At 38.5% G+C, this 27,357-nt stretch overlaps 1 protein-coding gene across 1 annotated transcript; it reads right to left on the bottom strand.

Annotated features, from left to right (window-relative positions):
• Window positions 1-491: 491 nt before the first annotated feature.
• On the bottom strand, window positions 492-26,222 carry erich6 (glutamate rich 6). The gene is made up of 14 exons (XM_018094045.2): window positions 26,039-26,222; window positions 24,941-25,031; window positions 22,000-22,106; window positions 20,428-20,493; window positions 20,296-20,354; window positions 20,083-20,208; window positions 17,263-17,364; window positions 16,391-16,551; window positions 15,815-15,882; window positions 13,323-13,486; window positions 11,435-11,517; window positions 9,009-9,164; window positions 5,020-5,260; window positions 492-937 (listed from the first exon to the last, which is right to left on the bottom strand). Exons 1-14 carry the CDS (start codon window positions 26,220-26,222, stop codon window positions 626-628), a joined length of 1,920 nt encoding a protein of 639 aa, XP_017949534.2. The 3' UTR covers window positions 492-625.
• Between the last annotated feature and the right edge of the window lie 1,135 nt (window positions 26,223-27,357).

Below are 27,357 nucleotides of genomic sequence, written 5' to 3'. Positions count from 1 at the left end.
AAGACACAGCCTTGGGCAAGATGAGCTCTGTTTGTGGGGCTAGAGCAGTTTTTAGCATAGCAAATTGCTGGGAAATGCTCATTACCAGGTCAGAAGTCTGTGCCAGGCAACCAATTCCATGCTCTGCCCAGTCACATATATTATATACCAACTGAGGCGGTTATTTGCAGCTACATATGAACTGCATGACATTTCTCCTGTAGATTTATACAATTCACACAAGATTTTGCAGGGCAGATTTAATTATAAGGTTTTAGGCTGTTTCTCCCTATATAAGCTCTGGAAAAGGAAGCAGGATACAAAAGGCTCCTGACATGATCATAGAAGGATTATGTGTGTGCTGCTGATTGTGAAATCCTATAGGCAGGCAGAACAGACTGCAGGCAAATTGTACTGGAAGCACAGGAGCCTCCTTTCAGTTACAGAGCCCACACTGCTAATCATTAATCTTGAGGGTATTTCCAAAGTATTCAAAAATGGGAAGCCATAAATAGTAACACACCCACTGTAACTCTTTATTAGGTGCATTTCATCGCTATTTATAGGAATTCCCCATTAACCTTTACAGCTTTGTGTTTGTGTTCTGATGAGCAGGGGAAAGCTGGCACCTCAATGAGCTCCATATTCATGCCAAGTTATTTATGCCCAGTGGCATTATACTGGGCAGATCCATGTGACTGCTTAGTAAGAGAGCTCTTATTAAGGACTGTACCTCCTTACGGACACTGCATGTGTTGCATAGGAACACCAGCCTCTGTGCCTGAGCTACAAGGAATGGAGGGGCTTTCAGCTTGTCCCACTGTTCATTCGTAGGGAAGTTCACATATCCTTCCAATTTATTTAACAGGCTGAGGATTTTGATCTTGGTGGCAAATAAAATCAGTTCTTCTTCTGGGATTTCCCTTTTCATCTGAGTATATACTTCCAAGCCATCCACCTTTAAAAACAAAAACAGGCATTAAAAACAAATTTTATCCTAATGCCATAATCAAGTAATAAAATCTATGATTTGTGGCCTAGATTGTATATTTAGGTATTGCTGCTGCTTTTGTTGGTAAGATAAATATTTGGTGAGCCTTCCCACACATCACTCCCAGCACTGAATCCATTGACTCCTTTGGCTCCCAGGATAGCTAATATTAACTGCTCCTGAATATGTAGTAATATGGGTTTATTCATTTGAGCTCACTAAGGAACCAGGCTCACTTTATATCTCAAAGGACCCCCTGGTTCATGCAGCATCTTGCAAAGCAGTAAAAAAGAGTTACCGAAAATGTTAGTTGAAATGTGTAGAAATAACAGAGATATCCACGAATATATGAGGTACTCCATAACTGCTGTATCAGGTATATATCTTTTCATATATACGTATCAGGTATATGTTTCAGGTGGAGTAGCCAGTAAAGCTGCCAATTCTGCCCCTTCAGACTGAGTCGGCAGCTTATCTTCCCATGTATGGGCCCTACCTGACTGCCTCCAAATAGGCATCTGGCTAAAAATTGGGCATATACCCATCAGACAGATATAAGAATTCAGTAGGTTGGACTGCATTGGTGTATTGAGGCAGACCTCTCCTGATGGGCTTCGGGGCCAAACAATAGGATAAGCCCAATTTGGCCCATAATGTGGGTGGGCTAATTGGTCAACAATCCACTCATTTTTGATATCACTAAACATGCCCATCTTAATATTTATTGCCATCTTAAATGTCCAGACAAGTGTATATTATAACATTTCTTCCACTTCATATAGGTGGTAAGGGAAATGGCACATGGGGTTATCCCATGCATTTTTGCAGCTGGGTGATTATTATCTCCATAGACAGGTTAAAAAAACTATTAATGGACCCCCCCTTCCCTTAAATTGTATGACAATTGCCTGCAAACACTACTACACTCACAGATAATCACTGGAAGGTTGCAGCCTTTCCAGAGACAATCCGCTGACAATTGCAGGTGACATACAGGTGAATGGGGCCTCTCAAGTGTTGTCCCATCTGCCACTCCCCTAAAGGCAAGAGATAAAACCTGAAACCAGGTGTTTTGACTCCTGCAGCACTTTAAGATGGACCGTAGCAATAAAAAGGCCCCTCTGCTTGTAGCTGCCTTCTATTCAAACAAACTATAAAAGCACTGCCTGTGGCAGAACTGCCGATATCAAGTGGGGGGCACTCGCCAACATTGTTAGCATCTGCCACAGGCTGTGTTACCGTATTACTTCTGTGGTAAAGGAAGCCAAATAGGGAAGCATTTTTTTCACAGCTCAGTTATCCCAGAAAACACTGCGGCAGGCAAAACTGCTTTGTGTGCCCCAGGCCTTCACGTGATGGTAACAGCTTAGGTCCTGATGTTCTTCCAATCCTTATTTTATTGGAGGTAATACATCTTGTAAACATCTTATCAGGTACTTGCATAGCTGAATTGAGAGATACAAATTCCATCAAATTCTAGCTATACATTGTAAGCTATTTTTTTTAATCAAAATTTAGTAGACACGATAATGGGGTAAAATGAATTAGAAAATACAATAAAAAAGTAATAGTAGTGATTAGGTCTTCACAGATCTGGGCCCCTAGTTCTGTATAACTCTCCATTGCGGCAGGCCATACTATTGTAAAGGTTATTTGTGCAAATGGCAGATAGTAGTAGACATGTAGTGGGAAGGGAAGCATCAAGGGTTAAAGGAGGGGCCATGGTAGGAATATAGAAGGATGGTATACGCTAATGTGCACAATACAACATATAACTTGTGCATACAGACAGAATCTGGAGGCAAAGCTACAAAGGGTTTGTCAGTAACAAGAAAAGGTAAATCACTTTTCCAATATTGTTCTAAGGAATGGAATGGTGATACAGAATGGAATAGCTAGGAAGGGGCAGGACAAGCCACCTACAGCTGCAAACACCCCCTGCTACTGCTGTGAGAGCCGAGGGGAGAAAGGTCCCAGATCAGCAGAGGCTGCCTATGTTTCTTGTGTCAGGTTTGCTTCCTTTTTGTGTTATATGGAACATTCACTGTCTGTTTAAAGCTGCTGGAATGTAAGTTATTTCCCATGTTCTGCTCTATGTGAGTAAAGATCAGGAATCAGTACATGGAAGGGGGACTTGTTTTGGCAGAGAGGTGTCTGCGGAGTCTTCCGAGAAGGGGAAAGGAGCAGGGGTACAGCACACCTACAATATAATATTTGGCACAGTTATGCTAAAAACTGCATTAATGGGCTATTCCTTAGGTGCAAGCCATTTGTCTGTGTAGGTGCCATAAAAGTAATATTTTCTTAAGGCAGGGGTTAAATCCAAGGTTCCCTTGCATCCATGCTTGCAATTCCTTGCATGCACTGAATACAGCAAAACTAAGGCAACTGGCCAGGGTCAGACTGTGCCAGAGGGATTTCAGGAAAAACTCCCCAGCATTCATGGGCCCTGCCAACCCAGACCTGCTTCCCATGAAGGCTCCCCCACCCGCTCACAGATGCAAGTTAAGGAAGAGGTAAAATGTAAGTGGCGCTGTGCAGCGTGGGGGCAGGCCCTGGGAATGGAACACTTGGCGTCACAAGGGGGATCCCTTGAGGTTGAAGCCCCCGGTGGGTCCTAGACACCCCAGTCCAATGCTGCAACTGGCATATAAATGCAAGATGCAAATAAAAGGGAATGTCTATTGATGCAAGTACTTTTGTGAATATCATTTTAATGGAAACAATTTTGCATCCATTTTTGGATCTAAACATGACAATGCAATCATGTCTCATAGCACACAAATAAGAGAGGTATAACTAGTATACTTGCAGTGCCGCGCCACTTCCTAGCGATATCGTGCATAGGCACCGTAGTACATAGATAACATTTTCTAAGTGAATATCAATGAAGTGAGCTCAAAGCATGTGCATGAGCAGTAAACTGAAGATTAAACTAATCCTTTCTAAACAAGCAAGAGGCAACACTTGAGCCAAGCTCTGGCTACAGAATACAGTATAGGTTCTGGTGTTTATACTATATAACAGATAAGGAACTGATGTTTAATTTACAAAACTGGTGTAACCCATGACAACCAATAAGAAATGAACTCTGACAATATGCAGTAGGAAACAATAAAGGCAAAGGTCTGATTTAAGGGTTATTGCTTTGCAGCAAATATTACACCTGCTCTCTGACCCTATGCCTTTAATCTGCAATATATATATCTAGATATGTGCACATGTCAGGGCTCTCAGTATGAGACAGTTCAAGGGGTAACACATCAGTTCCTCAGCTTAGGGCTTATTTACAAAGCTGCAATGTTTTCATCAAATAAGCGTTCACCATAAAAAAGAATGAGTTATGTACAAAGTGTAGTGCAGTGTACACTGCCACCTTTGACCACATTTGGCAGTAGCTCCACAGTTTCCCCTGTGTCAGTGGACGGACTTAGACAAAATTCTTAATAGGAAGTAATTTTATAGACATTTGCTGCAATGACTAAGGCAAACTTTGCAGGACTGCAACTGTAAATAAGTTACCACTTACATCATTCCCCGCCCCAGTGGAGCTTAAAGTCCCTTTCACATTCACACACACACAAGAGCCTATTTTATTAGGAGCCAAATAACATGCCTGTATGTTTTTGGAGTATGAAAGGTAACTGAAGTACCCAAACTTCTTGCAGACAGTGCCCAGAATGGAATGGAGCTAAGGACCCCAGTACTGCAAGGTAATTGTGCTACCCACTGGGCTAGCATGTCAGGCTCAGCTTAAGTCTGCTATGTAAGGGGTGTACTTTATAGGTGTCTATATGCATGCCCCCTATTTGCATGTCATTTATGTTAATATCCAGAGCAGTGTACTCAATGGCTGACCAACCTTCTGTATTCTATATAATTATCCTTAACAACATTAAAACATCAAAACATCGGATTTATACAACAATGTGTACAGAAAATAGGGTAAAATAATGGCAAAATGTAACACTTGTGATGGTGGATGATCAACAGATTTATCCAACACCTATAAACCACTTGTTTAAGTTAACTAACTCATTGATTCTTACCTGTGTTTTAGTCTGGTGTCTTGTCCAAATGTTGATTTTTGCTTGCTTCCCCATAGACAAGAATGATATATAGATTTGTTCTTGTGAACATATCCTTATGCCAACCTGCTGGTTTAAAGATATAAACACTGGTTTGAAGGGAACATAAGGCTCACTTAAATCAGTGCTCTTCCATCTCCATCTCCTTAACCTCATGCCTGTGTGGTCGAAGTATTGTCCTCCTACGGGATTTAAACTTAGCCTGGATGTTGGGAAAAAGCAAAAAATAAGAAAAGAACAAGTACTACAGAAAAACGGAAAAAAGTATAATTTACCTACACCCCACAAAGACCAGCCCTTTACAATGTGGACTTTTTATAAACAGCACCAAAATGCTATATCTATTTATATCCAAAGTATATGTATATCTAATATAATATTTATTTTATAGCCCTGTCCACCAGAATTTCTTATACAGGGATTATACAGTTGTGGATATAAACAGCCTGTTTTATATTTTTAATGAATACCTGCTACATTATACAGTATTATTGCTTCATGTACAAGGCTGGTTGCTAGTAATGTTCAACTTCATTACTTTTGGGCTGGGTTAGTCAAAGACAATAGGGGTCATTTACAATATTCGCACTCCCCAGACAACAAAACTGTTGTGGTGCAAAAAATTTACTTTTGGAATTTGTAAATATCAAGAAATACTAACACGTAATAGAATTAAATCCTGTATTACCAGAATAAAATCTGTTTTCTGTATTTCCTTGCATATAAACATGTTTCATTAGATTTGCAGTTTCTCTCCATTGTCTGATTTGTACAATAGTCACATTTCTTCCCTGATATTGTATACCTCAGCTACCAATTTAGAGGCAATTTAAGAAGCATTGCAAGTCATATGACTTTTCAGTAGCAGCACAAATGATTAAAGTAGTGTCCACTTTAATTGCTGTTGTTAGACATAATTACTCGCTTAAATTACCCTGCAGAGGCCAAAACATGCAAGTCTACAATGTTATCTATGAATGGAATTGAATATACAGCAGCTGTGTGTCAGGCACAAAGAAAGACCTGCTTAGTACCAGCATAAAGCAGCTAATAAAATCTAATATGTGGTAGATTGTGTCCTGCCGTCGCCTAGAAACAGTACTGCCTTTAGCCACTTGTTACGCACTTAGCCAGAGAAATAAGCATGTAATAAACAGAAGTATACTACAGGAAGGCCCACTCAGGGACATGTCATCATCTCTCAGCAGCTCCTCTTTGTACGTGAGTACAGCTAATTTTTTAAATCATAGCAATCTAAAGTAAAAGACCTGGACAAAGAATTAAGTGCACTGAAAAATCATTCTGTAAATACAATAGATTTAATAGGTGCCAGCACACATAAGGTTTGGTAAAGTAGAACAGTACTGGGATAAAATGTCCTTTACCTTATACACATGGCATTTTGGCTATCTTTACAGCAGCAAGGCCTATGGAACACAGGGAGTTCCGAATGGCACTGTCATAAGGAAGAAGGGAACCATGCAATGATCAGGCATTTAGCTAGTGTCTACATTAAATTCACTTGACCTCATTTGTCATGGCAGAGCCAAATTATTTTTGGCTTCATGCAGTACTGTCTTGGCTTGTTACAATTATGGGTTCTACCCTGGGTCATCTCTTGGCTAAATCCAAGCTTAGCAGACAATAGGGTTGATTCACTAAAGTGCGATGAGCGTTTTCGCATGCTTTTTTGCATGCGTTAAGATGCATATCGCATGCGCTAAATAACACATGATCGCAGGGTGTTAATTTTAATTCTCGCATAGAAATAATACTAACGCATGATTTACAAACACATAAAAAGCGCTAGACGCGCTAAATATCGCATTAGTCTGTGCGAAAATTAACACCTACTTGGGGCAGGCGGTACTTGCGGTTCGTGAGCTTTTGGCAACACAATATGGACTTTGCAGTGGGATTTTTCAAGTATGTGTTAGCCCTAGAGTGATGCAGTCTCCAGTTTTCAAAGAAATGGTCATTTGCAGAAAAGTAGGTTTACAAATGTAATGGTTTCGTGCGCTAAATCGTTCGCTAATATAGCAAGCGGTGAAATATATCGCATGCAGCGGGAATTAACACACATGCAGCAAATAACGTAAGAAAAACGCTCATCGCGACTTAAATAACGCAAACAACATTGCGTCTTAATTAATGCAAGTATCCTATAGTGAATCGTGTGTTAAGTCGCAAAAAATAAGAAGCGATAAAATTTTTAACACATGCTATAAATAGCACTCGTTTATTGACGTTTAGTGAATCAACCCTAATATATGATGCAAGAGGCCATGAAAGATGATTAGCTTCGGCACAGGTTGAGAGGTTTCGGTGCTGCGTGAAAACTTTTACTGGGTTCCTCCAGCCCTGTGTTAAAAAATTGCAACTGGCAACTTTCCTGACAGTCAGAAAGGGTTAACATATGGAAAAGGAGATTGAACTTCTGAGAATCCTTCCCTGAGGAAGTGCGCTGTCACGAAACGCGTAAGACCTCAAGCTGTGTTTTTTAGATGTGCAAATAAAGGTTGATCGATTTTAATACCAACTGTTGCGGCTTTTTATGCTGACCTGGAGTGCACTGCCAATGTGTGAAGTTTTGTGACAAGATTTGTCCCCTGGCTACAGACTCAGGGCGGGAGCACCCGGGTCAACAGGACCATTTGGTAAGCATAATGCTTTCTTTTTTGGAAGTGAGTTATCCCTGGCTGTGAGTTTTTTCACCTGAGTGCAGGGTCCGGGGCAGGTTGCACCTGGACTAGAGGATTTGAGCAGTGAGCAGTTTGTGTGGGAGAACCTGTATTGCTCTTTCCAGACACCTGTATTTTTAAACTAATTTCCATGTTTGAACTAGCCCTTAAACTGTGTGCTGTGGATTTATAATTTTTTCATCTCTTGGCTAAATCCAAACTTAGCAGACAATATATGATGCAAGAGGCCATGGAAGATGATTAGCTTGGGCACATGATGAGAGGTTTCGGTGCTGCGTGAAAACTTTTACTGGGTCCCTCCAGCCCTGTGTTAAAAAATTGCAACTGGTAAAAATTCTAAATAATATATAATCACAAAATAAAAACTGTAGTACCGTGTTAGCCAGTGTCAAAAATAATAAAAGAAAACACAGAAATACAAGAGTATTGTAGAAATGATCCCTATATTGGCTAATATATAAATATATATATATTTAAATAAATAAATATATAAATAAAAATACATTGCAAGCTTTCGGAACTCTAAGGCCCCTTCGTCAGGCAAAATACAAATGAAAACTGGAATGGCACAACATATACAGTATACTGTTTGATCAGAGAGAAGTGTTCACAAGCAATAAATTAAGAAGTTACAGACAGATAGAGATAACTTGTGAAGATAATAAAAGTAATTCATGTTTATTAGGGTGGGTTGTAAATAGTCCAGGGGTCTGGTATATATGTTGTGCCATTCCAGTTTTCATTTGTATTTTGCCTGACGAAGCTTGCAATGTATTTTTATTGTTAGCCAATATAGGTATCATTTCTACAATACTCTTGTATTTGTGTTTTTTTTTATTAAATAATATATAAAAATGTGTTAATATTTTACACAGGAACATTTTCCTGACAGTCAGAAAGGGTTAAGATGGAAAAGAAGATTGAACTTCCGAGAATCCTTCGGGATTAACCAGTTTGACAGTTTATAAATATGTCCCTAAAGCTGGCCATACACCTAAAGATCCGCTTGTTTGGTCACGCGGCCTTCACCCCAATGGGAAAAATCAAATCTGCTCAACTGATATTTGGTTGGTGAGCCCCATACATGGCCAATAAGCTGCCAACTTGAATATGGAGGACAGAGACAACAGGTTTCATTGGCTCAATATGGCCACCTTAACTCTTCTTATGGTTTCACTAGAAAGCTGTGACAAAGAAACTGCCTATTGACAATACATTTGCATTGCAATACAATGCATTTACACTTACCACACATTTCCATTTGGGTGATAACAGGTAGCTTTTCCACTGGAACCAAACACTGCTAAAATGTCTGCATTGACGTCTTTGTCTCCTTGAATTATGTAGACAGAATCCTTTCTGTTGGTTGCTATTGCTACAACAGCCACATTGCCTGATGGGTAGCTGCCCCTCGATAAGAAAAACCTCCACCATTTATGTATTCATATTCACATAAACAGAGATATGTATGCCTTACAAGAACGCTGCAATGCATTATTGCATTTTCTTGCACTGTTAACTGTTAAGTGTCCTTGCTTAGCTATTTTATATCATTTTACTTATACAAGAAAGCATTAGAAACAAGTGCTTTAAAGGATCAGTAACACAAATTTTTTTTTTTAAAGTAATTAAGTAAAATAATGTACAGTAGCCCTGCACTGGTAAAACTGGTGTGTTTGCTTCAGAAACTCTACTATATAAATATAATACTATATAATAATTAAGCTGCTGTGCTGCCATGGGGGCAGCCATTCCAAGGAAAAAAGGCTCACGTTACATAGCACATAACATATATGAAAAATACAATGGTGTTCTACGGAGTTTATGTTACCCACTATTTAACCCATGCCATTTAGTCCAATTTTAATTGCCTCCACTGCTACACAGCAGATTGTTTATATAAATTATAGTAGTGTTTCTGAAGCAAACACACCAGGGGCAGCGATCATTGTTAACCATCTACAGGTATGGGACCTGTTATCAAAAATGCTTGAGACCTGGGGTTTTTTCGGATAAGGGGTCTCTATACCTTAAGACTATTTAAAATCATTTAAATATTAAATAAACCCAATAGGACTGTTTTGCCTTCAATAAGGATTAATTATATCTTAGTTGGGAACAAGTATAAGGCACTGTTTTATTTTTACAGAAAAAGGAAATCATTTTTAAAAAATGTTATTATGGGAGAAAGCTTTTCCATTATTTGGAGCTTTCTAGATAATGGATCTCATACTTGTACAATCTCTGTACAATCTCTGCAAAATATTTTGGTGCTACATAAAGACAGAATAATATTTTGCTGAGAAAGACATAGCTACAAAGTCAACGTGTCAACTACCCAAACAAGTTCTTACAGCTGGGAATAAGTGTGCTACTGTGACTAGACAATATGGAAGATGCCACTCTTTCTACCCATCTAGAAGGAAGTTTTGAAACATATTCATTTTGCCCAATTTTCAGACTGAGAAGTGAGAGGGGCTATAGCACCCTTTCACTTACTTTCAGTTCTACTAATTGGGGCAACAGGGCAGGAAAGTGGACAAATGATATTTGCCCATATGCGCAATGTATGGCGGCCTTAATGACAATAGTTGCAATATGCTTGTTTGCAACAGAAAATAAACCAGTGCTATCACACAGTAAACAGAAACCATGCACACTAACAGGGTTGATAAAGCTAATCAGGGTGAAATAAACCCTTTTTAGTTGGATGCTGTAATTACTAAATACATCCTTTCTTTAATAGTTTTAGCTGTTTAGTTAATTATAAGCTCACAGCTTTGAAATGAGAAGAGCCTATGTACTGTATTGATTTACAAAATCTCACTGAAAAACCAAAGAGAACCATGCAGCTTAAATTAGTTTATCCTGAGAAAAACAAGGATCTAATTAACTACTTGTAATTATGTCTTTGAAGCTTGCGGCAATACAATAAGGAAAATGCTTGGAAGTTATTAAAAGACACACAGATGATGGCAAACATAAAAAATGTTATCTATACACGATACAACAATATGAGCAGGTGACGAGATATGGCCTATTCTATCAATAGCGGTCAATACTAAGCTAACCCATAACACAGCGACAAAGATAAATCATGGGGTGACGTATATTCATGTATCTCTATTCTTGGAAGGTTTCCATTGCAGAAACTGCACGTCTCAAAGGCTTGTGATACAGTGCTGCCATTGCTCTCGTCAGAAGCGCCCGTGTTTCCAGTCAAAGGAGAAAAAGTTTTCTCAAAACTAAAGGGGGCAATTTACTAACATTCAAACTAGATGTAGTGTGCCTCACTGAGGGTTGTGTATAAGTTATAAATTCATATATGGATCAACTGTTGGGTTTGGGGAACAGCAACAGCAGGTTGGATGCACTGTGGCAAAGTCTTTCACAATTTTCAACATGTGAGGGTTCAGACTACAAAGAAAGGGCCAGCCTATTGCAGGTTCTGTGCACCTTGTGCCGGAATTTGCATTGCACAAGCTTTCTAGCTTTTAAAGGCAAATAAATAAAAGAAAGACCTTTCTAAAAAAAAAAAATGGTATAAATGGTTCTTAAGCAAATTTTTAACAAAAATTGCTGACAATTAAGAAAGCTTTTTGTAGGTGCTTGTATTAAGTATGACATAAAAAGGGCAACAAGCTGCCATCTGTTTAACCTTGTCTAAAGGATACAATATTTGCGCCGTTCCATCTGGGAAAGTGATGAGGAATCTCTGTCCAGTTCTATAGAATTTTTCTACAAACTGAGAGGCCATCTGAAATATACAATAAGCCCTTTTAAAATTCTTCTACATGCAAAAAATGTTCAACAATAACACAATAACAATCACAACAATAAAATGGACCAATGCAATTTGAAAATCCCTTGTTTGCTAAAAGAGCAACAATATTAACTATATATCCAGCAGGGGGATCACACAGATATGTGGGGGGAATGCGGTAAGTATGTAACCAAATTTTTTTTTATACAGTAATAATCTAAAGACATTTTGTGGTTTCTGAATTATTTAAAAAACATTTCAGCAGCTCTTTATTTTGGAATTTTTATCTAGTTTCAATGGTCCAATTTATCTTAGCAACCTGGCAGTAGTGTGAATAACAGACCCGAAAATATATATAGCACGAATAAAAAGATAAGTAATAAAAAGAGCCAAAGTTCTCTGGCTGGCAAGGACAATGACCTCCGACAATCAGATAACCTTTTAAATTGCGAGCTGGAAAGAGAAAGAAAACAACCACTTTAAATGCTTTTCTGAAAGTATTTGGGTCTATATTTTGAAACTTGTCATGGTGGATATTTCTGAAAGAAATTCTACTGTTTATGGTAAGCAGACAATGGGCCCGATTCACTAAAGTCCGAAATAAGGAGTGCTATTTATAGCATGCGTTAAAAATCTTATCACTTCTTATTTTTCGCTCGATTCACTTAAAGGACACTTGTCATAATTAAGAAGCGATGTTCTTGGCGTTATTTATCTTGCGACAACATATTTTCAAGCAACGTGCTGCGTAATATGTTGTGCGCTGCGTAATATATTGCTTGAAAATATGTCGTCGCAAGATAAATAACGCCAAGAACACCGCTTCTTAATTATGACAAGTGTCCTTTTAGTGAATCGAGCGAAAAATAAGAAGTGATAAGATTTTTAACGCATGCTATAAATAGCACTCCTTATTTCGGACTTTAGTGAATCGGGCCCAATGACTTGTATGTAGCATACACACAATAGGCAGAAATGTGAAAAAAGCTGCTAAAGCCAGGGGTAGCACACAGTACAGCACACAGCCAGCCACAGCAGTACAGTACAATAAATAGGATCAAAGGTCTGAGCTTTTATTTTTCCTGGAAAGACTTTTGTGTGCACCTCCTACCTGCCGGTCAGTCTTTGAACCCTGCTGCCCTCCAAAGGTCTGTGTATTTAATTAACCAAGAGATCTGCATGTTTTTATTTTAGCTGATGGCACTGCAGAATGCTACACTTGTACCAATTAGACCGAGCAGACTCCCATCCCATTGCATCTTTTTGGAGGAGACAGGCTAATCCTTTGCAGGTAAACACCAGTGTTGGGTTCCTTTGCACTCAGCCAGCTATTTATTTTACTTAAATAGCTGCCGGCAAAATCCAAACATAACTACTAAATCTGTTGCACCTAATTTCCTCCTGAATGACAGCTCTTGTTAACAAGGAAAATTGCATATGACATATGTAAGGATTTCTCATTTGTGACCTGCGTTTGTTTACATCCAGGATGAATCTGTTCTTTATTGTACATCATAATGACATCGTTAAAAAATAAAAATAGAGTGTAGCCTGACAAACTCTCAAAGACATGTTATACTGTAAAATGCTGTAGATATAATTTTTCACTCAGTTTAATGATGACAATAATTTTTCATTCAATTTAATGATGACAAAGATTTGGATTTGGATTAAAGATGTGAGTTGCATTAAATTATGTGAGTTGTATTTGGATATCTGAGTTCTCATCAATGCAGTGAGTGAAATAATAAACAATGTTTCTGTTTGCATACATGATTATCCAAGAAAATAAACATTACCTGTTCACTTGTTAAAATAAAATCATAGGATGTGCATTCATCCTCCAGTTGCTCTGCATCCAGTTCCTCTGTTGATGGTGAAGCATCAGGGAGAGCAGTGCAGTTTTCCTCAGCAAGTGGGACATTTGAGAGTTGGTAAGAAATGGTTTTCATTGGTTTCCCAACTAATAAACATGAAAATAAACATGAAAATAAAAAAAATTAGCTTATCAGAAAGGTACAAGGAAAAGCAAAAACAATAATTTATACTTAAAAAGACAGTGGCAATGCTCTTCCATTGGGTTACTTTGGGTATGAACATGACGCTACATCAGGGGTCCCTAAACAATTTTTTTACCCCTGAGCCACATTCAAATATAAAAAGAGTTGGGGGGCAACGCAAGCATGAGAAATATACCTGGGAGTACCAAATAAGAGCTATGATTGGCTATTTAGTTGCCTCTACATGGACTGGAATTTTAGAGGAGGCTCTGTTTGGCAGTACACCTGGTTTTAATGCTTATAAAACTTGCCTCCAAGCCATTGCTCTACATAGTTGGTTCTGGTGTTAAGATATAACTGCATTTGCAGTGCCTTTAAGGTATACTGTCATGGGAAAACTTGTTTTTTTCAAAACACATCAGTTAATAGAGCTACTCCAGCAGAATCCTGCATTGAAATATATTTTTCAAAAAAATAACATTTACATTTAATTTTGAAATTCCACATGGGACTAGCCATATTCTTTATTTCCCAGGGTGTTCGATCTGATTAAATTACAAGGATGGGCATAGGAGCCGTCGGACCAAGGACCGCATCAATTAGCCGATGTGGTCTCCAATCTGATGAGAAAATCGAAACACCTGGACAATTTTTGGCCATATATCGATTGGGGAGGCCCATTGGGTGGCCCCATACATGGGCAGATAAGCTGCTGAAACAGTCTAACTCTAAATGACTCAAACAGGCAGCTTAAATCTGCCCGTGTATGGCCACCTTTACTGCGTTGCTCAGGGTCTCTCATTCAATTACATTGGTTTCACTAATACACGTTACATTTCCAAAGCAGAACAAACATACTGAAACATTATCTTGCAACTCTACAACAAAAGTAGTTACCTAGAATGATCTCCAAAATGTAAACACATTCAACATTTCCTCATAATCATCAGCATGAAATACTATTCAGACCTGCTGTATTACTATCCAAACAAGCTTTACTTTTCATGGCTATAGCAAATTATACAGCAACCTATGAGCTCAACAGCAGTCCAGGAAAATGAATGAGTGTAATCAGAACAAAAAGGCATCAAGGGAATAAAAACATTTGATCCAAACTAGTAAATGCTGCACTAAGTGTCTTAATTGTCTTATAAACGTGGATATAAAAACCAAAACATAGCACTTTCTTTTAATATAAATGGAAAATACACTATTTATAGCAAGTATATTTGAATTTAATTGCAAATTGCAAGTGTACTTTTCATGCAATGAAATATCACTATAAACTTTCCATCCTAAGATGGTTCTTCCATAACTCCTAGCACATGCAGGCGGATGGCAATTAGTAAAGTACACAAATACAGGCTGGAGTTTTAATCACTCTGCTATGTAGTTCAGAACAAATATAATACTTGCAAAATGTATTAAATTGTGCAAATGAAGTGTGATATGGATTTAATTTTGTGGAGGGTGTTTGCTGTATAACATTCTTAGATTCTTAAGTGCAAAACACAATAATGAACATACATGATTTAATCCAGAGGCTACATGTTTCTAAAATGAATGTGTAGTTTGCAGTGAGATAGATGGAGCTGTATGTCCAGTGAAAATGTATAACTCTTTATATTTAAAATGAATTTGCAGTGATGTAACCAGTGAGGAAATTTGATCAGTGTCTATTGTATTTTTACCATTAAACAAACACACCCTTAGGGACCTGACAGACGGGGAGATTAGTCGCCCGCGGCAAATCTCCTCTGTCGCGGGCGCGGCGATTTGCCGAAGTTGCCCTGAGAGGAAACTTTGGTGATTTTGGCGCCGCGTATGCGATCCCACAGGCGATTTACATTCTCTTTCTTAACACTACTCTGTTCTCTTGACTCATAGCTATCTACTGTGACACAGTACTTGAAAGATTGTAGGTGCAGACCTGGACTGGGATTCAAAATAGGCCCATGGCACCCTAAGTACACAGAGGCCCAAAAAGCTTTCCAGCCTATTAAATAGTACTGCCTGTATGTGTGGTTTAGAATTGTACAGAAATGTGTGAATTTTTGTTGCATGGCTTGGACTGCATGCAAATGCTTAGTCTTCTCCTGGCCAGATAATCGTACTGAAGCTGGGTGCAGAGCTGGTGCTCATAAAGAGGTCAGAAGGAAAGACATTGGTCTGGCTGATTTCTCTATCTAAGGGAACCTAACATATGAGAAACAACCTGAGAAAAGCAGGTGCTGTATAAGAGTGTGTCATTCTTGCAGACCTGTAAGCATAAATGACTGGCATATACTTACATTCAGGGAAGGTGGTAGGTTCAGAAACTATGGGAGAATAGGATTTTGCGATCCGTCTCTCTCGAAGTCTGTATCGAAACAGTGTAAAGAAACAAGTGTAAAGAAACAAAAGAAAAAATTCTGAAGTGAGAAAACAGGCAAAAATGCACTACTGTTAATCAGAGCTTTGACAGAAAAGTCTTTTGAGGCCTCTGTGGTGCTCCACTGCTAACCATAGTATTGATATGAAAAACCAGTACAAAGCTTTGAAGCTGACTGCTCAAGCAGTGATATATTGGTCTTTATGGCAGAATAGTGAGCACAGGGGCACATTTCTTCAATATGCCCTGATGCATGTGGAGCACCCTAGTCCCTAGAGCATTTCTTGGGAAAGGATTTGTGAGAATATGTTATCTTTTTTAGTGGGAAATAGAGACTGCAGAAATACATTGTCACCAAGAAATATTCCAGAGCAGCCCTTATTTAAATATACCCTGGAAGAAATATATATTACAGATGACAGTATTTACATGCTAGCAGGACTTCCATTTCAGGAATTACAAGCACCTAACAATAGGAAATCATGAGAAATGTTACCTTTCTGCAGCTTTTTCCTTGGATTGCTGTCTTTCGGCTTCATTACCATGAGAAGCATGAGGAGCAATTGAAATGAGTTCCACCTTTTCTTTTCTTTCTTTTTCCTTTTGCTCATTGAACAGAAACTCAAAAACACTTCTATACTGAGTGCAGCAAAAGAGCTGAAATGAAATAACTTTAATTACAATGAGGCTGGAAAACACGCAACTCATTGCAGCCTTTGCAGTTTTACAGAATGGGTATATCTATCTGCTTATGAACACAAACAGCCATTATTCCCCTAGTTGTACAGGGTATTTTTGCCTATTACAGAATGTATAAAGGTAAACAATTATAAAAGTTATTATTATTTCTTAATAAGGTTGTTCACCTTTGAGTTAACTTTTAATATGATATAGAGAGTAATATAGACAACTTGCAACTGGTCTTAATTTTTTATTATTTGTAGTTTTTTAATTATTTAAATTTTTGTTCAGCAGCTCTTCAGATTGCATTTTCAGAAGCTATCTGGTTGCTAGGGTCCAAATTACTTTAGCAACCAGTGAGTGGGTTGAATGTGCGACTGGTATATGAATAGGAGAGAACCTGAATAAAAATTTGTTATAAAAAGTTAAGATGAATAAAAATTTGTTATAAAAAGTTAAGATAGCCATACAAGTTCAGCTTTTAATTGTCTTGCGATGCACATATGGCCATATGACGCTTGTATGGCTAGCTTTAGATGCCTGCAGAACTAACAATTAGTTCAGAAGGGGTCAGAGAGAAGCAACCCTCCTACTGACATAATACTTTCTGTGCCAGAGCAGTAAATATTGTGGAAGATAATTTGAGTCTTTATCATCCAATCCAAACTGAAATTGTAATCGAATTACCGAATTATGAAATGGCTTCTTTACAGAAGAATCTAAAGGAAATGGCCGCAGAGGTTGTCCACAGAATTCACACTTCTCCTTTTCAGACTGCTGATTCAAGATCTAAATAAAAATAAACATTACTTTTAAGTTATTGGATATGTAATTGATGGTCACTAAAGGCAGTTTCACACTCGCCATTTTCTCTGCAGGCCCATCTGTTCCAGTTCAACCCATCTTGAGTATGCACTAACACGCTCATCCTATCAGTGCACATTTAGGAGGATTTCTTCATAAAAGCTCCATTGGTGTAGGTATACCCGACCATCTGTGCCAAAATCTTTCCAATATGTGTTTATCCCACCCGTCACTGCATAATGAAGCCTAAGCATAAGTACGCCAGGGGAGAAAACGCATAATGTGACACTTCCCCAAGAGGTTAGGTTTTCTCATGGTGTCCATATATAGCATTCTATATTAGGAAACTAAAGCTACTCCGTGTTTATTTATTACAATGTAGATAATTATATTACCAGTGCATAGTTGAGCAGTAGTCCATTAAACAGGGGGGTTATCTGTGCACTGAGGACCAAATTTTGCATAGCTCAATTTCCCTGTTTGTCCTCAAGAAATAATAATAACCATTCATTTTTTTCTGATAAAAACAACAGTCAGAAGAAGTATGTTTAGGACAAGCCCAATTAATTGCACTCATGTTGATACTACCCCTTTAATGACACACTGCTCTTGGTCAATTGATAGACTTGGACTTCAAGAAAAAAAGCATATATCAGTTTTTTTTTAATTGTTCCTAAGAATAATTCCTAACATAAACAATTTCAGTGGTTTACAATAACAAATATCAAAGAGAACCTAGGGTTTTTGTATTGCAAATAACTGAACAGTACTAGCTGTAATAATACTGTGTATTATCTCTGGCAAGCAGCAGGCAAACTTGAACTCTGCCTGCAAATATGGTCAGCAAAGCAGGAATGTGAATAGACATGTGCTGCCAAAATGATATCATATTATTGTTTGGCGTTTTGGGGAAATATTGCTTAAACAAAGATTAAAATTCCATAAGAACTGCAAACAGAACTCATACTGGGCCCATTGCCAGTCAGTTATATATGGAGAAGAAACAGCAAACTCACATCCTGTTAGGAACTACAACTCCCAGGATTCCCAGGCATACCTTGCTCGGATATGCATACCCCTGACCACTCATTACCTAAAACATTGTTTATCTTTATGTAATTTGTTCCTTTCACACAAGAGGGAAATGTCCAGCTGCTCCCTTCCAGGTTACGTGCGCAAACACCCTGCATGTGTTTAGAATGAGATCAACAGATCAAGATCAGCTACCAAGATCAGCTTTTCACAAATATATTACTGAAGTAGAGAGAGTTAGAGAAGAAGGTTTTAACAGATTTAAAAAGTTATTTGCAAAGTAGTAACAAGAATACAAGTATCACAAAATAATCATGTGGAGGGTCAGAAGACCTGATTATGTTTGTCAATCTGGCACAGTGTAGAAGAGCAATAGCCAGTCTCCAGTTTTATGTTAACCTGGTAACATTTGACTTCCTCACTCTCTCTGTCTCTTTAGCTGGCCATACACGTGGCGATCTCACGATGTTTCGTACGACCGTCGGTCGCACGAAACATCGTCAGATCCGCCACACACCATTCAGGGCTGAATCGGCAGGTAAGGAGGTAGAAACAATAGGATTTCTACCTCCTTCTGCCGATTCAGCTCTGAAGGGAGAATTTTGGTCAGGCGCCTTCTATGGCGCCCGATCAAAATTTTCTAACTTGGCCGATCGGCGAGCCGACCGATTTCAGCAGCTTCCTGCGATATCGGTCGGCTCGCTGACATGCCATACACGCACCGATTATCGTACGAAACGAGGTTTCGTACGATAATATCGGTGCGTGTATGGCCACCTTTTGGGTAGAAGCAATCTATTACAAATATTTCTCCCCGTATTTATATACATATTTGATAGAACAGTGGTTCCCAACTAAAGCCACTACAGATTTGGTATAAACGTAATCTCTTTGGGTCAAAAATACTCCTCCCTTTGCTAGGGCTACGCTTTAAGTACCAATCTCTGACGGGTGATTGCTACCAGATATCTACCTGTACTCCTGTACATCCCTAATAAACTACATATCCTGGAGATTTAAACTGATCTACCCTCTCCCCTGGGCACCTACTGTCTCTCCTACTGTAAATATACAAAAGTAGAGTTATGTATTCTTGGCTACATCATATGTTTAGCTTCACTGGCAACTAGAGTGCAAATCCAGTCAATTCCACGTGTATGTAAATATTTTGAGATTAGTTTTTTGATCACCAATATTGCATCTGTATGCCTTGACTTTTGATAAATCCTTTGCAACCCTCCATCCAATAGACTCCTAACTAGACTATATGGTAATCTATTGCTTACAGATCAAAGGCAGTTAGGCAGGAACAGGCTCATAGAAAGTTAAAGGGATTCTGTCATGATTTTTGTACAGCAATTTTTAGTTCTAAATTACACTGTTACATAGCAAATTATTCACTCTACCATTTAAAAATTTATTCTTGAACCAACTACTTGTATTTTATTTCAGCTGTAATATTGGTGTGTAGGTGCCATCTCATTGAGCTGTGCCTGAGCTTTCAGAAGGAGCCAGTGCTACACATTAGAACTGCTTTCAGGCAACCTATTGTTTCTCCTACTCCCATATAACTGGAGGAGTCCCAATCTGGACTTGGATAACTTATGAAACAGAACACGTTTAAATTTCTTCCAATCATATTAAAATGATATTGAGAAGTGTTATTCCCACCTGCATCATTGCTAAAAGTCTGTCATTTTCAGAAGATTCTCGCTTGTATGCCAAGATTGTAGGGGGCCCAATACTAGGTAAAGTTTTCAGTGGTTCCTCAAAAAAAGTCTTGTAATATGAGCTGAACTGCAAAAGAAGAATCAGGAAGAAATCTTTATTAAAGTTAGATTGCCTGCTGGAGAGATAAGCAGCAACAGTGCTTTGTAATTTTACCTCCATGTCACACAGAATGGTCAGTTCGCTTAGGCCTTCAGATAATGAGGAGCACAAATCTGCAAAGTAAAATGTTTGATCACAAGTAATGCCCCCAGTGTTGCTAGCTGTCTTTTATTTGTTTTTTGTTACCTTCATGGCCACTCATTGTAAGAGAATCTTCAGTTGTTGGAATGATACTTTTGTGGGTTTCCGCTACTGAAATAGCAATACAAAGATAATATATTTTTCAGATAATCACATCATGCTGTAAAACATCCATGTAACATAAAACAACAAAAGAGGTGATAGGGTGAGAAGCTAACACGTATTGCCATGTTTCCAATAAGCTACTATAGACAACAACAAGAGATCCTCTCAATCAAGCATTATCAGTATAAATAGGACATTAAAGGACATGGTAAGCCTACTTTTGCCTACAGTGTATATCAGTTGGGCACATCTCCCCCACCCAAATGGCATCATTTGTACTGCATATATCCCCTCCGCTTGCCAGCATCCTCACATTTTCCTAAAGCAAATAGCAGCTTTCACCCGGAGGCCATTTTTCCTCTGATGCATAATCAGATACATTTCAATCAGCAAGCAGCATACACACACAGACCCTTATTCAGCATGCATTTCATCAAGAATACAGGCTCACACAGGCACAACTGTCTGATAAAAGGAGAGAAAGTTAGGAGAAAAAAATTGAAGAAGACAGCTAGAGCTGAGTTTCTATGGGAACCAGCAATGCCATCTCTTTACTGGCTGCTAGACTGGGGGTGTGTCTAGTAATCTGAGCTGATAAAAACTGAGCATGCCCACAAGCCAACAGTCAAAGTAAATTCCTGAGGGAGGGGGGCGAGTGGGTTACAGGAGGAGAAGCAAATCTAAGTGATAAAGGGGACACTGCAGTCTTACTATTAATCTCTGGACAATCAGAGTGGCAGGTATTGAAAGATTTCAAAGAGGCTGTTCACTGATAACATTTTTGTGTGTGGGGTTTACATGTCCTTTAAGACATTCTGTGCATTAAGCTACCAAGATATGTCCCTCCCTTTAAGTAAAAGAGGGATTGTTTGTCCATATATTGCAATATACTTCAAGCTGGCAAACTAAATCAAATACATTTCTTCTTACACTTCTTTCTTACACTTCTTACTGCTGTTTCTAACTTCTCCTGTTGAAACATCTAATATAAACGCTATTACTAGTGATCCTTAGGGTAGTGGCAGACAGGGAGCTTAGTTGCCTTGAGAGGAAACCAAAGTTGCCTTGCAAATCGTAGCAACACGTATGCAATCCCACCGGCGATTTACATTCTTGTCAGAGGGGTGGCATTGAGGGGAGATTAGTCGCCTACAGCAGCGAAGATTTGTTGCGGGGCGACTAATCTCCCCATCTGCCACTGCCCTTAAGGGTATTGGTAACAGCTACTTGTCATGCTGGTCAATTACTCATAATTGTCTCTACATGTGTTTTAGCAGAGGCAATTCTCAGCATTGTCTATGGCAGGGGATTTTCTGAAATTTAGCCATGAAAAAGTAGCTGCAACTAGTAGCTCGATGTGTCTTCACCCTAAAATAGATTTCTCTGTGTGAGTTGTACTAAAGAGAAGGAAGTTAAAACTGCATGAGAAAGTTTGTTGCAAGATTTAGCAGTGCCTACTTCCATGCAATATTTTTTGCTACAATTTATACAGCATAAAAGCAAATATCTTACTGTGAATCTCTGGGGTGTGCTTGTGGAGCCAGCTGTTATCAGTCTGTAACTGGACTGAAATACCTAGAGGCACATTAGAAAAAGAAGGTATAGCCATGTTTCCTTTCCTAATGGGAAATAATTAAATATGTTCAGTTAATAATAATAATTATACAAAGACATTACAAAGCATATTTATTATCGTTCCATGATCCTATTTGTATTAGTCAGAAAAAACAAAAAAAAGATCTTTATCTTTAACTTTCTGGAATCTATTGCTCTATTTCTCATGGGGGATTTTTATAAAAATAGTTTGCCACCTAAAACTTGTTGAGCTCTTTATTTGTTTGAAAACCAGATTGTGGAAAAAAAAAACAATTACTGGACAACAAGTAACATATAAGATCTCTCTTGCATTTTTTACATAAGTAACTATCAGTAACACGATCATCAAAAAGTGGTATTTACTGTTGGTGTAAATTGTATTATCCCCAATACAAATGTAGTAAGGAAAACTCCAGTTAATTTATACCACAAAGAAATGAAATATATGGAATATTAGCACAGAGGAGATGGCATAGAGAATAAAATGCACAATTGGCTGCTCTATCTTTATAGTTACATATTTGATTGATTTATTTATTGATACAGTACAGTAGTACAGATAGACGCTGACAATTTCATGTACTTTATTGATCTGATCTTTCCTTCTTTGCCACTTAAGGATCAATATGCATTACAATAATTCTAAGAAAAAGCAACTTACACAATTAGAATCTGTTTCTGGAAAGAATCTTTTCTAACAATATAGGTTCCTAGAAGTTTTTTCCAGGCTTCGTACTATAAAAGCTTTTAAGCCTCTCTAGGCAGTAAAGAAAGGAATGCTTTCCCTATCTCTATACTGCTGTCTGGTCAAACTTATACAGTATTCTTTTTATATTCTTATAGGCAGGGTCTGACTGGGGGGGTGCAAAGCCCACTGGGGCTGCTGCCCCAGGGCCCCTGCACCCCACCAAGGGGACCCCACACAACGCTGGGGGCCCTCACCACCCGCCCAACCCCCTGCCCAGAGCGCACGTACTTTGAAATGAATCAGATATACATGCACTGAAAATTTTTGCATGTCCAGTTGGTGTTACTTCCGCCGCTCACCGTCAAAATGAGTTATCAGTCTGATCCTACATTTGTGCTGCACCTATGACACAGGCCGCTGTGGGAGCCCTGGAGCTAAAGCCATCTTCTGAGGTGACAGCAGCTCCAGGGCTCCCCTGCATCAGTAGACTCACATTATTGTGCTAGAGCATTTTAAAACATGTATATGCAGCTCCACATTATACAAATTTCATCATTCTCCAGTACTATTTCAGTGATCTGGTATAACAATATTACTGCTTATGTAATATTATGAGATGCAATTCAATTTAAAAAACTTATCACACTGTTTATCATGTGAAAACTCTATTGACGTCTATGGGAAAAAACTGGAAGTGAATGAGGGGAAAAGTTTCTTCTCCTCGAATTAAATCTTGTCCAGATGATAAACAGTGAGATAACTTTTTCTCACTGAACTGAATCTGGCCCATTGTTTGATCATTTTTAACCTAACCATATCTTAGTGCAGGGATCCCCAACCTTTTATACCTGTGAGCCACGTTTAAATGGAAAAAGTGTTGGGGAGCAACACAAGCATGAAAAAAGTTCCTGGGGGTGCCAATAAGAGCTATAATTGGCTATTTGATAGCCCCTATGTTGACTGGCAGCCTACAGAAGGCTCTGGCTATTACACTGGGTTGTATGCAACCAAAACTTGGTTTCTTACCAGAAATTCAAAAATAAGCACCTGCTTTGAGGCCACTGGGAGCAGCATCCAAAGGGTTGGTGAGCAACATGTTTCTCCAGAACCACTGGTTGGGAAACACTGGGGCTCATTTATCAACACTGGGCAAATTTGCCCGTGGGCAGTAACCCATAGCAACCAATCAGCAATTGGCTTTTTGCAGCCCGCTGCAGGTCGAACAATGAAAGCAACAATTTGATTGGTTGCCATGGGTTACTGCCCGCAGGCAACTTTGCCCAGTGTTGATAAATGACCCCCACTGTCTTAGTGGCATTCAGCCACTAGGTGGAGCAATACAGATAATACTATTAACACCTATTAAAATCCTTAGAAAATGACATTGCTCCAAAGGCTGCAAACATTATTTAAACCAGTCTTCTTAGCATTCTCTCTTCCCCCTGTAGATACTATAAGGGCAAAGACACATGGGGTGACTTCTAAAAAAGTTGGTCACAGCGACTTACTCGCCATAGGGTACTGAGTTCCTTGCTGTGACTTATCGTGAGAGGTTTTGCACTGCACTAATTAACTGCGGCTGCTGTGTCTTTGCCCTAATACCTAAAAAAGCAGAATGCTTCAATAAACTTTTTAAGGTCATAGCTTAGGTTGCCACCTAGCAGGTATTTTACCAGACACCTTTCTTATATTAATTGGAGGTATATATGGCAGCCATGCGGCTTTTTTGTATCTGCAGGTGTCATTGTAATGTGATACTTTTTAAGGCTTTTATTAGTACTAATGCATAAATGGAAGTAATTCTCAGTAGGTTACATAAGGTAACACCCGTCACCTAGACATTAAAAACTGTTTAATAAAAGTCATGTTCAAATTAAATATGAAATCAAATTCCTTTTTTTAATAACATAACCATAACCATTGTAATGGCATTTAAAAATCACAACTATCAATCATATATTGCCTGCTATGCCTCTATGCTTTAGGCATGGGCATCAGGTCCCCCATTTTGGCACATAAACAAGATTCTGGCATGATGCAAAGCTTTCCTTACTAACAAAATGGCACCTGGCTGCTTGCTGTAGTTGTATAATTCCAAGACTAAAGAAAACAAGATTTTAGAAATAATCAAGACAAACATAGCAACGGCAAATATAGGCTAAAGCTTACTGGTTTAAATCTGCTTCTGTGGGTTTATCATGTGGATTTGACCATTGTTCTCTTCTTACTGCCATTATTGCCCTGGGAAAACAAGCAGCACCTAAAAGTGTAATATTAGATGCACTGTAAAAAAACGTTTATTATTACTATGCATTGTCAGGTGAGGACTGTGTTATATGACCCATTATGACCCAGAAAAGTAAACATTTCATCCTCATTTTTAAGCAACTGTTTGCACTTGAAATTGGAATCAAGTAAAATAATATATTAAATTTGCCCTATTACCGTTCATGCTTAAAGTGGATGTTCCCTCTCAAATTACTGCTGGTCTATAAAACTGCCCATGACTGAAAAGCTGATACAAAATTCTATATTCATGTTGGATTGATCAGTAATATTTAGTTCAGGTACATAGGGCAAAAAGGAGGAATTCTACTATCATATAAACAAAGAAATAACTAAGACACAAATATGGTAGAAAAACCTTGTGTTTTATTGTGTTTTTCTTTAATTCATACATAAAGACAACATTAACAACCCTATTAACCATTTACTTTCTGACCATACAGTTCCATATGTTAAAGGTGCAGTATATCTCCTTGTTCAATATGAATTCAATGAACAGGGCTTGTGCTGTAAATTCTTTTTGCTTATTGTTTTAATCACAAAAAAACTATTATTTTTTTATTGCTTGAGCCAAACAGGGAAATTGAATCTACTCTATATTTCTTCTGGTGGGGCAAATATTGGATTTCCAGTGCACAGACAAAGATACGTTTATTATATAGGACTTGTTTCTGAGCACTGGTAGTCTAATTATTTACCTTGCAAGGGCCCAAAATGGAGCCCTGTTTAGCTAAAGAAATAACAACAATAGTTTTTTTGTGATTAAACAAATAAGCAAAAAGTATGTTCAACACAAGCCCCATTTATTTCCCTCACGTTAAACAATACTGCACTTTAAGACAAGTATGTTACAGTCAGAGGGTGGAAACGCTTCCACAGAACCTGTTCTGTGCCCATATTGGCTTTGTGCTGCATTTAGTAACCCGTAAACTAAATGCTACTACAAGGCAGGTGGGTTCCAAACCCTGCTGTTCCGCTTACCCTGTTCCCTGCTGTGCCCACCCTGTTCCATGCTGTGCTTTCCCGCTTTCACTTCATGGTCCTGCTCTGCTCGGTCTTCTTGTTGTACTTGGTTTCCATGGGTAACATAATGAGCCTGCAGAGGCGGTGCATCCTGGGGGAGGAGACGCTGTTTGAAGGCAAGCAATGTATAGCTTGTAGTCATTCAGCTTTGGTGTGGTGTGGGACAGTCATTGTGTTTAACACAGGTCTATCACCGCACTCATTTAACTGGAATATTAGTCATATTTTAGAATAAAGAGTTGAACTGGAAATCTGTTGCTAAACTTTGTGTTAAAGAGAACCTGTCTACTCTGCAGAACACAATAATTTATGAGGAGAGCGTACTGTTCTTAACTCTTAGCAATTGAATACAACTTCATTAGTTGTAGTATTAGGTGTAGTTGTAGTTATAGTTTTTACTATATGTATACTTCCTTATTGGGATATATCAATTTATTATAGTAAAATATTGCTCTATATTTTTGGTGAAGCAAAATTTCTTAATGATACAGCTTGACTATGTTCAATCAATCCTTAGATGGATGCGACCCCTAGGATCTCAGTAGTGTCAGTTTATACGCGTTTTGCACGTTTTCAACGCGTGATTAGTATACGGGTATAAATATACGTGTACATAACAAATTTCTTAACCAACAATATTAAATTATATTATATCATATTTTATCATATGTTGACCAATACTGAATGTATAAGTTTTCAACGGCTGTTATTATTTGTACTGCAGATTATTTTTCTGCATAATGTAAATATTAATGTTTGAAAATATTTTAATGCCTTTATTTGGCTATAATGTTTAAAAAATCCCAATAAAAATGATTGAAACTAAAGAGAACCTGTCAGTTTTCAGTTAACAAAAGGAATGTGTTTAGAGTGTTAAGTATAATGACATACCATAATTTTTTTTTTAATAATGACCAGAAGCAGTTGTTTTAAAACTGTACACAAGCAACCAGCTTTCAGAATAGAGTGCAAAGCCCCATGGGAAAAAAAAATAGCTGAACTCTCCCGAGATTACGTCTCAACTAATTGAATGTGCAGGAGAAGAAGAACAGAGAACAGAGAACGTGGAAGAGAGTTTTTTTTTTCATTATTAGAGAAGGACTCCAGGTTTACTGTGCTTCAGCCAGCGCTGCGCAATCCCTGCACCCTCCTCTATACAAACGGAGGAGTTTCAGTGATACTGCGTGAGGCACTGTTCCCCCCTGCAGCCCCCTCCCTGTGCCTGAGACCAGAGGAGTGTCACTGAGTCCGTGTAATGTTCTGTTACCCCCTGCAGC

This window comes from Xenopus tropicalis, chromosome 5 (genome assembly GCF_000004195.4).
Source record: "Xenopus tropicalis strain Nigerian chromosome 5, UCB_Xtro_10.0, whole genome shotgun sequence".
Classification (NCBI taxonomy): Eukaryota; Metazoa; Chordata; class Amphibia; order Anura; family Pipidae; genus Xenopus; species Xenopus tropicalis.
This window is presented reverse-complemented; position numbering and strand designations above follow the sequence as displayed.

Coding starts and splice junctions, on each gene's coding strand:
- erich6 (XM_018094045.2), bottom strand. CDS start 26,222: ATGACTACAAGCTATACATTGCTTGCCTTCAAACAGCGTCTCCTCCCC. Junction 20,355..20,427: donor TACAATGAGTGGCCATGAAG/GTAACAAAAAAC, acceptor TTTACTTTGCAG/ATTTGTGCTCCTCATTATCT. Junction 15,883..16,390: donor AAGGAAAAAGCTGCAGAAAG/GTAACATTTCTC, acceptor GTTTCGATACAG/ACTTCGAGAGAGACGGATCG.